This window comes from Podarcis raffonei, chromosome 8 (genome assembly GCF_027172205.1).
Source record: "Podarcis raffonei isolate rPodRaf1 chromosome 8, rPodRaf1.pri, whole genome shotgun sequence".
Taxonomy (NCBI): domain Eukaryota; kingdom Metazoa; phylum Chordata; class Lepidosauria; order Squamata; family Lacertidae; genus Podarcis; species Podarcis raffonei.
This window is the reverse complement of record NC_070609.1, coordinates 57529619-57540733: the sequence shown is the minus strand read 5'-3', so window position 1 is coordinate 57540733 and position 11115 is coordinate 57529619. Positions and strand designations below refer to the sequence as shown.

Here is an 11115-nt window from a genome sequence, read left to right as displayed (position 1 = left end):
GCTAAATGTCCCTTAAACCTAGATTGTGGGTGCAACAACGGAATGTCTAGGCGTGCTTTTTTCGTAACAAGAATAGAAAGCTGAAAATGAATGAACTGCAGCTAAAATGTTATGTTCATTTTTCACATGGTCTCTAGTCCTTCCCCTGCTCAGCCTCCTAATATTCTTAAGAGGGCCTCTTCTCCAGTCTTAAGAGTGGCTGGAAGTGGGGAGGCAGAAAAAGATCCCCCTTTCCTTCCACTCTGCAGTTTTAATCTGAAATCTTAGGCGCAGAGGCTGCTTGCGCTAATGAAATTCCCTGTGGCAAAATGCACCTAGAACAATGTGAGTTTCGAACACTGGTCCAAAACTATAAGCAACTACAGGACATGGTTGCATGGCTCCAATCCTGTTTTTGCTTCATCCTGGGGGGTATAAGTTCCAGTGAGGCTTATTTCTCAGAAGTAACTCAGGGTTGGTTTAGCCTGAGTTAGAACTTACTTTAGCATTAGGTTTTTTAAAAAAAAAATAAATTAAGCTAAATAACAAGCAATCAAACAATTCAGCATGACACAGCAAACCTCACAAAGGTCAAATCAGAGATCCCTTATTTTATAGTGAAGGCATTTAGTGCTTTTAGTGAAGACTGGCAAGGACTGTTTTAAATTCTTAATTTTTAAATAGTGCCTGGGTTTTTCTTTAACACTGTGGGATAAACAACGGCAGCAAATAATGTGCAGCACCAAGAAATCCAAGCATTGTTATTCCTGCTGTGTCTTACAGTAGTAGACCTGGCTAATAAGCATAGTAGTGGTGCTGATAGTGGTAATAATACCTTACAGAAGTTTAATGTGATCTTTTAGAATTTGTTTGCACTATTTTGTGAACCACCCTGGAAGTGCAAATATATAACGTTCATCGGTCAATTAACTGTCAGTGAAACCTCTGCAAAGACACAGCAGGAACGTAAGGATCTTTCGCAGCAACTTTTAACAAATTCTAGGGACCAGACGATGGGTGGTCGACGGCACAACGCTACTGACCGTTACGCATGCGTATTCTTCTTTGCCCTTTCCCTTCACCTCCCTTCTTCAGCCTCTTGCCCATACGTAGCCTGTCCAATGAAGATGAGGTTTGTTGGACGGCGGGCGCTTGAGGGAGAAACTGCCCAATAGAAAGAAGCGACGCTTTCATTGATTTGAAGGAAGTTCGAGAGCTTACGGCGCTACATGGGAGGAGGTGGAGGAAGAGGAAGGAAACCGTAGACTTTGCGTCTGTGAATGGTGATAGTCTGCGAGTTCTCCTTATTCCCTGCCCCTCACAATGAACTCGCTGGAACAAGCGGAAGGTAATTCGGGGTTCCCCTGAGGCGGGGCGGGGGGCGTCATAAAGGCACCAGCCTCCCTCCAGGCAAAGGACATTTTGCCTGTCCTGTATCCTCCTTTTCTTCCTCTCAGTGTCCCCAAAAGAGTTTCTGAGGCAGTGAGCCGCGCGGAAGAGAAAGAAAGCGGCTGGACCTGCAAAACTTAGTCTTCCCGATTAAATTGTCCTCCCGCTGCAGGGCTGACAACTATCCAACTGGCCCATGTGGTTGTGCCTTGAAACAGCAGACTGGTCCTTGAGAGACGAGTCGTACCATGACAGTCTTGTTGGCACTGGGTAAGGATTAACAGATGTTGTTGCGGTGGCATAAGCTTTTGTGAAGTGGATTCAGGTCTGCGGAAGCTTACACCACAATAACATTTTGTTAGTGCTGTACCCATCGAAGCTTGCAGCCAGTTTACCTGTGAGAGCACCTCACCCCCATATATGCCCACTTCACCAGTCTACGGAACTGACACCGTTGCAGGTGCCACATAATACCCGTTCTGCATTTATAAGATTTTTTTAGTGTAGCAGCACCTATACTTTGGAACTCCCTGCCTATGGATATAAGGCAGGCGCCTTTCCCTACCCAGACATGTAGAATGTTGATGTATGTTTTAATCTGTTTTTAGTTTATTTGCTTATTTTATTTTGGAATATTTTGCATAGTTGTTTTTAACTGTTTCTACTGATAATTTTATTTATTGTTTTATTCTCATTCTAAACTAATTTAATTTTTTAAAAAATAAATAAGTGGTATAAATTTTGTGAAATAAAATAAATAATATCTGTTTGGCACCAATTCATGATCTTCCTTTTCCAACAAGCCTCTTGAATTGAGGGTTTTGCTGTTGTTTTTAAATCCCAATCTGTATCCGTAGTGGAATTTAAATTGTTTTTAAATACAATTCCAATGTTAAATAACTTCCGGAGGTTTCATGGAAAATGATACATAGATAACATAAATAAGTGCTACAAAACACTTTCCTTTTTAGACACCAGTATAAGACAGTATTTTTTTTTTATCTCCATGCCTTCAAGTTGCTCCTCAATTGCTTTCTGCAAATCAGGTGGTTGTTAAAAAGAACACAAGCAAATCTGTTGATTTTTTTTTGAAGCCACTAGTAACTGAACTTTTGTCAAAAAGAACAAAATTACTGAAGGCAGGGTTTAGGGGATATTTCACAGATGGTGCAATATGACCTTATTTTAGACCTATTATTGGTACTGTTTATTGTTGTTTTGAAAGCCGCCTTTTAATGTCTGCAAAATGTGCATGATGGGAATAGTCAAACCTTTTTTCAATTGTGTGCTACATTCCCTTTGGGTAAACTGTGGAGAGCTGTATGCTGGTGGTCAAACCTAGTAAATGCGTTGTTGATTAACTAATCTGGGATAAAGTCTGCCCTACTTCATATTTTTCACTGGTGTAAAGTAAATTTAAAACAGTTTAACACCACAATCCAACACTTGTCTACTCAAAAGTAAGCCCCATTTTGTTCAATGATGCTTACTTCCAGTAAGTATAGTATTATTATTATTGTTATAATAATAATAATAATAATTTATTATTTATACCCCGCCCATCTGGCTGAGTTTCCCCAGCCACTCTGGGCGGCTCCCAATCAAGTGTTAAAAACAGTACAGTATTTCAGCATAAGTCTACTTAGATGGTTGCCTTTCTTTATTTCAGATCTCAAGGCTTTTGAAAGAAGGCTTACTGAATATATAGCTTGTTTACAACCAGCTACTGGACGCTGGAGAAGTAAGTCAAGCTCTCTAAGAGCAGTACAAATTTGCCTATAAATGCTTCGATCAAATTGTACCTACATAGTGTAGTATTAACATTTCAGTAGCTTTTATGATATATTTGTGATGCAAAATTCTGCATAAGAAAAGAAAATATGATAAATAATACTGTCTTACTGCCAAAGAGAACTATAGTACAGTGGTGTCCTGAACTTCTGAAAGCAATTATTTTTGGAACTAAGATGAGGACAGCAACTTTTTTTTTTTTAGCATACCAACAATCCTACAAAGTAGGTTAGGCTTAGAGATACTTACTCAAGACCCTTGTGATTCCTTTATAGCTGAGCAGGGTTTTATTCTGGATTTCCCACATGAAAGATCTCTATTTATCTGCCTATGCGTCTACTATATGTTCATTATGCGTTTGAACACCTCTTAAGATATTGCCACCAAAATTTGCATGATGATTCCTGAGATCAAGGAGCAAACATCTATATTTGAATACAATTGGATTCTATTTTGAACCAAGATGGCAGACTGAACCTTTCAAAACTGCACTGATTTTTTGATTTATTGGAATTCCACGTACAAGGCTGCTAGTTAATGAATAGTCATGCTAATTCTATGAAAACAGAAGTCCTCTTCAGACATTACTTGCGTGAAGAGGGGCAAACTGTTTTAGGGCGTAACTTCTGTAGCGGAGAGTCTGCTCTTTGAATGGAGGCATGCTTCCGTCTATGGAGCAGCACTCAGTGACAGAAATTGTGCCCCAATACATTCGGGATGGGGCTAAATGCACAACACTGCAGCCCCCTTTACTGTGCTTCTATTTTTCATGTGAGGAATGCCTGAATACTGCTGTAGTTAATTGTTGCCTATGGAAGAGAGGTTACTTCTGCTCTGAATACCCATGTGTTGGAGAAGTATTTATTGAACTTGGAAATTTGCAACACATTTAAATTACTAGCTAACCTAATAAAAGGCAGTTCTTCCGACTTTTTGTGCCTATTGGAAATTGCATAGAATTATCTATTGATGGCTGTTCCTGTGCAGATATTTTTTTAAAGGATGAATGAGGTACAGGAAGTGCTGTTCAATGAAGTGCAGGTTCCACTTATTTCAGTGGAACGTAAATCGCCCAATTTAGTATGACTGTCATGTTCTTTGAGAATAACTAAGACCTTTTTTAGAAGTTATGCCTTATATGTTGTGCAAATATATTGCTTCTAACATTTTCCTTTTCCATTAGTAATACTTATAGTCGTATCAGTCTGTACAGCAACTGGTGCCTGGAACTGGTTAATAGATCCTGAAACGCAGAAGGTGGGTAGTAGCATTCTCAAATGTCTTGCTACTGTGTTGCTTTCCTATTTAATCTATTTGAACTTGTGGCATAAATTCATGCATAATGCTATGCATATATTAACAGGTTTTATAGACTGCTGGAAAGTTCCCCATGGTATCCTATAGCCAAACCTAGACATCGTGTTTAGTGTCAGTTCAGTATTTCTATCCTTCAGGGTGGACTAGAACAATGTTTGTGTTACAACCTGGGATCTGGGATTGCATCATGATTTTTGGCTTTTTAGGTTATAGCTTAATCTAGTAGCTAGAATGTTCTTAAGATCATATCTATGTGTCTATTCTTTGGGACACTGCTAGCCTTCATAATTGCAAAGGTAGGAAGTTGGGACCTTTATGTCAGTCAGAGCTTATGAAGAGCCCTGCTGGATCAGACCAAAGATCTGCCTTGTCCAGCATCCTGTTTTCACAGTGGCGAATGAGAGGGAAATCAAATCTGTTACTTTATATATTAATTTCTAAATTAAGGTAATAATTTAATCCCCCCTTATATTAGTGTTAAAATTAGTAACTTGTTTGCCCCTCATTCTCGACTGTACAATATTCTTCTTTTAAAATTAATTGTATTAATTTCAAGCTAATCGTGTATTTACAAAGTGTTGTTTGGTTTTCTCCTAGGTTTCTTTCTTCACATCTCTATGGAATCATCCATTCTTCACAGTTAGCTGTATTACTCTTATAGGTTTGTTTTTTGCTGGAATACATAAAAGAGTGGTGGCACCCTCAATGTATCCTTTATTCAGTACCTGGCATATATTTAACCATGATCACACTGGCAATAATTTCAACTGAAGAAACTTTTAGCTACTGTTCTATTCTCTCTGAGAACAGAGAGAGTTTGAACACTTTTCTTGAACGGGGAGTATGGACCTAAGCTCCTGTACTCCCTTCTTTGTGGTGACATGTGAATAAGATCATCTCTCAGGGTGGCGCTTTCCACAACATTGTGTGTGACCCTACAGCCACTCTGCAAAACGACTCTATGGTAATTGTTCCCAGGATATAGCTGGTGTGCAAAGATAGCCACAGAACTTTGCTACCTATTACTTTACAGATAAAAAAAATACAGAGAGCATACAACTTGGGTGGGAAACCACCACCCAAGGGCTGAATGCAGCCCGAGACCTCCCCATCTGACCTTCAGTGCCTCTTCTCTCTAGTGCAATCACTTTGCTTTGCTTTGCCCTGACTCTAGAGACTGGTATGTTTCTTTGATGTTTTCTGTTCAGCATAGCAGCGCGATGTCGAACAGTCCTGGCAGAATACAACATGTCCTGTGATGATGTAAGTGGCTTTGGTTTCCCTGGCTGAATGTGTCTCCTCCCCTAATAATCTTCCAATACACATTGTCTTACAGCCTCTATTGTCTTTAAGTTCCCAGTTTACTCTATGTGCTTCTAGTTTCTTCCTCCCATCAGTGGACTCGAGGTGGTCTATTCTGCTTGGGACTAAGACATTAAGGATCTTTTTGCCCTATATCCTTCTATAAGAAGTGGCCTAAATATTCCTTATAATGTTGCTAGTAGACAAACCTGAGTGGCCTCCTTATCTGACATGAAATCCTTAAATTATTAAGAAATGAAAGATCAATCAGGGTGAATATTGTGCTATCTTTGGTCTGTAGCATGAAAAAAAATCTATAAATTTTGTAGATTCATTGCACAGGGGACTGGTAACCTATGATTGTAGTTTGCATATAAAAAAGAAAAGAATTGTTCTAATAACTAATCAATTAGATTCATAATCCTTGCAAACAAACTCTGTTCTCAGTTTCCACTCTTTAAGCTAGATCAGCCTTTGTTAACTTGGCTCTCTCCAGATGGCCATGCTGACAGGGCTGATGGGAGTTGTAGTTCAAAACATCTGGACAGCAAGTTGGCGTAGGCTTAGCAAGACGACGGAGAAGTAATCCCAACATAGCAGGAGTTTCTGTAATGTGAAAGTGATTTCTTTCTTCCCCAGACTGGAAAACTAATATTGAAACCCCGGCTTCACGTCCAGTAACCCATCATCTCCCTTCAACTCTACTTGCTGCTGTGGAAATGTAAGAAAAGAACTTTGTTTGAGAGAGTGAGGCCAAATAGGATCGTGGGGTGTTGAGTTGACAGCAAAAGCGTGAAAACATCTGGTTTATTTATTCATAATTTCCTTGCGTTTTCTTGTCTGTTTTATGCTTTCAGTTCCTTCTCTGGCAGCAGTACGCTGTACCCTTCCAAATGCTGGAGGACTCTGACTCCCATCAGCCCCAGCAAACAGAGTTGTGGGTAAGGGATAATGGGAGGTGTAGTCCAATAGCATCTGGAGGGACACAGGTTCTCCAACCCTGCCACATAGTATTAGTATGTCTCTGGGGTTTCATCTTCAGCAAGGTGGGAGCCTCTATTTAGAAAAGGACTCAATGGGTTTTATGATGTGCAAATCACTGTAAATAGAAAATGGAATCAGTATTTGAAGAGATACTTAAACCTGCCATTCACACAGCGTTTTACCATTACATTTGTTCATTAGTCATGGCTATCTCCCTCCCCATCCAATGCTGCATTTTATATATAAAAATTCTTCTGGCAGAATTCTTCTTGGTGCGTATTACTTTGAATTTTGTCACAAAAGCTCCTGTTCTTCAGTTCCTTGCATTAGCAGTAGCCTATTTTCAGCAAATTCTATGTTTAGGCTTTTAATATTATAAAACCTCTGTGTGTTTGGGACATACAGTAATGATGTATTGTACGTGAAATTTACACTGTGGTAGTTTTGCCACGAAACTAGTATTGCTCAACTTCAGATTACTTGATAAAAAGAAAGTGCCACAAATGTAACAAAGCTCAAGGTAGATTCAGACTTTCCTTTGGGCCCAGTCTGGCATAATGCTGCCTGATTCCTTAAGCATCATTAGGCAACCTGCAGACCTGTGTGTGCTTTTCCCTCTCACGTGAAACTTCTTTTCAGTTTCTGAGCTAGCGAAAGTTACTGCTTCCTTGGTGCCAGCGTTTTTGCTAACCACATTTGGTGCCAAGCCAGTTTTCAAGCCTGCTTCAAATCACTGCTGCAAACTGTGGTTTGACATTAGCTAAGGTTGGCAGAAATGTTAGCATAATGCATTAATTCACTGTTCAGTGGAGCATAAGCTGCATTATTGATATTGCAAGAGAGGGTTAGATGCCCGGAGGAGGAGGAGTATGTGAAGCTGTGGCACGCTATCTGATTATATGAGCAGGCAGCATGACACTTAATGCAGGACCATCTATTTCCCTCCCTTTGCCCAGTTGGATCATCCTAATCAGGCATGACAAATGCATAGTAGCCACTGAGTCAAATTCTCTATCCTTAAATGCCCGTGGAACTTGGTGGATAGGGGATGGCAATTGAAATAGCTTTGTGAAGAGGCAAAATCAGCCATCTGAATCTACCTTTAGTACAGAAAAGTGTTAAAACTTAAAAGTGGCTGTTACACATAGTATGACTTTGAAATACTGACACAAAGCAATTTAATTTTAAATCCTTCCTGTGCCTTTTTACAAGACCTGTTTCAAGCTATTTTAAGAAGAGTATAAAACTTTAAGAGCACAAAGCAACTGGCAGTGTAGGAAATGCTGCACCTCAAGGAAGATTTTGTACATACAGGAAACCAAAACTACACTTGTGTCAATGTTTAATTCTCCTTTGAATGCTGCAATTAAATCCTGTGCTCTTGAAGTCTACTCTGCATTTCTTGCTCCACCTGTGTTTTTAAGTGCTGTAAATTTTTGTAGGAAATGTGTACAAAATAAACATTTTATTTATAATGATATGTTTGCTGGCTTTTGTATTTGAAATTGCAAGTATATAAATGTTAGGAGTGCTGAAATCTATTAATTTCACATTTAATGCATCTCATGTTACCAACTTTTGAAAATTCAGTTTTTTAAAAAACTGCTTCAGATATATAGGGTAGGTCTGCTTCTGCAATTCTGCATCTACAGGACAGGTGTGGAATTTCATACAGTACTGTAGTTGTATTCCTGCAAAATTTCAGACAAGATCCAGAACAGCCATGACAGTCTTTAGCAGTCTGGGGCAACGTAGAGATGGATCACTTAATTGGATGAGAACTTTATCTAAATATAGTCATATGAGTTTTGTCATTAATGGTATTCAGTAATATCTTGGGCTTATTAGAACAAGTATTTGGTTCTAAATGCTGACCCACTGACATAACAAGTAAGAGAACAAACCAGAAAGTCTTCCATTAACCATAGTTTCCCGTGGCTTCTGAAACATGAAACTCTGGCTAAGGGGTTCAGAACAAGCCACTGTGGTTTGAAGTTGGTTTAATGTCTTGTCTTGTTCTGAAGCCATTACTAAGCAGTTTCCCAGTTTGGTAAGCTATAAATGTTAAGGGAAAACTTTCTGGTTTGTTTGCCATGCATGCAACCCCTTCATACAAGAAAACAATCACCTAAATTGGCAGTTATTAGATGCTTTGATACTGAAGCAACTAAAGGAGGACTTGATGCTTAGTATTACAGTACTGAAAATCTTTTTAATATCTAAATTACAGATCATGTGAAGATGTAAGACCTTTGAACATTGCATAAATCTCAATTTTTGTTTTTCTAGATCATGATAGGTTCTGTTTTTATTTAGTTTTAAGTCTATACAGTCTATATTTGGGTTCATGTTGCCACCAGCTTGATTCCAAAAAATCTGCAGTCTGGCTTTCCTAAGTTGCAGAAACTTTCAAGCTGCAGAAATCCAAACTATGGCCTCAACAACTCCCCCCCCCCCAATTGCTTAGGACAGTCAGTATGAGTCTAAGGGACCCCCCTGGTTTAATTACTCAGCTTGACCACAGTAGTTCAGATATTGGTAACTTCAATATTTGATTGGGGCTTCCCTTGTACTTGATCTGGAAATGGTACTTAATGTAGAATGCTGCAACACAATTGCTGATGGGTGAGACCCTATCAATCATTTAGGATATCAGCACCTACTCTTTGGAACTCCCTGTCTGTTGACATCAGACAGAAGCCTTCGCTGTACTCTTCGGCACCTGCTTAAAACATTTTTGTTTATGCAAGCCTATCCAGAAATGTAGAATGCTAACATCCATTTAATCTTTTCATGCTTACTGTTGATTTTTGAACGTTTTTAAATAGCTGTTTTTAATAGTCTTTTGTTGGTAATTTTACTGTTTTGATTTTATCTTTCACAAACCTCATAGAGGTTTTATTACAATCAAACACCACATAAGTATTGTGAAATAATAAATAAAATAAACTTCTGAAATCTTGGGAGGGGGGAATGTAACATTTGATGTATTAGTACCAAAATATTAGCTTTACAAAGTGTTTATTCTTATTTGAATTTTACGGCTGTTATGATATAATGATCTTCATCAGAATCAGGCCCATGCAACCCCAGGGGCTAGTCTGGGCATGTCTAATTTTCCGTAAGCATGTAAATGAACACTCCCCTTCCCCTTCTGGATAACTGAAACCGCCAGTCTTCCCCAGCCTTTGCTGCAGTCTTACATTTTGAACCAAGACAATGGAAGAGGAAACTTCACAGCAGGGAATATGTGGGAAAGATTCTCATCAAGACAAATATACTGGAGAACTTGGGGTATCATTTCTCCTCCTTCTGCGCAACAAAGGAATTTCCTGACAATTCCATCGATTTTTCCAAGACTGACACTGGCGGATCACCTAATATGTGGTATAAGAGACCGTTCATTTTCTAATTATTTTCTGTGGGGAGTAGCTTGCATTTATTATTTAAGTGTTCGCTTTGCCGTACTGCATAAATAGAAACTAATGCTTCAGTCCTGGCCTCGATTTCCTAGGAGTAAGTCCCAGTGAACTTGCTTCCGAGGAAATGTGCATAGCACTGTGCTGTAAGATATGCTTGAGGGGAACACGCGTTGTTTCACGGGCTTCTAAAACCTTAATAACGCGAATGTTTTTATTCAGTTTTAAGCCTATGCAGCAGTGTTCTGCATTTGGGTTCATGTTGCCACCAGCTTCGTTCTGAAAAACTTTGCAGTCTGGCTTTCCTAAGTTGCAAAAATTTTCAAGCTGCGGAAAGCTAAACCATGGCTGCTGTCCACAAACCTCTCTTTTTTCTTTCCATTGCTTAGGACAGTCAGTATGAGTCTTAAGTTTTTAATATGTGACATTTTAATGTATTTTTAATCTTTGTTGGAAGCCGCCCAGAGTGGCTGGGGAGACCCAGCCAGATGGACGGGGTACAAATAATAAATTATTATTATATTATTATAAGAAGGCAGTGGTTTTCAACCAATGTGCTGGGGCACCCCGCAGTGCCTTGAATGATGGTCAAGGGTGCCGTTTGGCAACACTAGCCTCTGTCCCTCTTTCCTTCCCCTCACATCTCTGAAGCCCTCTCACATCTCTGCCTCGCAAAGGCTTGCACAGCAGCTCCCCAAGTGAATGGTGCCTCTAGGGCTGACCAGAGGGTGCTTCCCAGGCCCTTGTGGGGCAGTGGGAGGAGGCACCTCTCTGGGGTAGGGTGGGCCCTGGGGTGCCTTCCAACTTTGCCATTCTAGGATCCTGTGATTAAGGCGCCAGGCGAAAACGCTTCTCTTCAACCAGGCATTAAGCTCAGGATTATTGCTTTGGTTTTTGTTATGTATTTTGTGTTCTCGTTTTTATGTTGTGAACA

General features: G+C 39.6%; 1 protein-coding gene across 3 annotated transcripts; it reads left to right on the top strand.

The window, feature by feature from the left end:
- Positions 1–683: 683 nt before the first annotated feature.
- Positions 684–8237, top strand: CNEP1R1 (CTD nuclear envelope phosphatase 1 regulatory subunit 1). 3 transcript variants are annotated; one of them, XM_053400209.1, is made up of 6 exons: positions 836–1327; positions 3038–3109; positions 4343–4416; positions 5074–5183; positions 5685–5739; positions 6418–8237. In XM_053400209.1, the coding sequence occupies exons 1-6, from the start codon at positions 1303–1305 to the stop codon at positions 6457–6459; spliced, it is 378 nt and encodes a 125-aa protein (XP_053256184.1). In that variant the 5' UTR covers positions 836–1302; the 3' UTR covers positions 6460–8237. The 3 variants fall into 3 exon arrangements, with proteins under 3 accessions (XP_053256186.1, XP_053256184.1, XP_053256185.1); XM_053400210.1 differs by lacking the exon at positions 836–1327 and adding an exon at positions 1409–1638; XM_053400211.1 differs by lacking the exon at positions 5685–5739 and having other exon boundaries at positions 684–1327; positions 5074–5137.
- The last annotated feature ends 2878 nt before the right edge of the window (positions 8238–11115 follow it).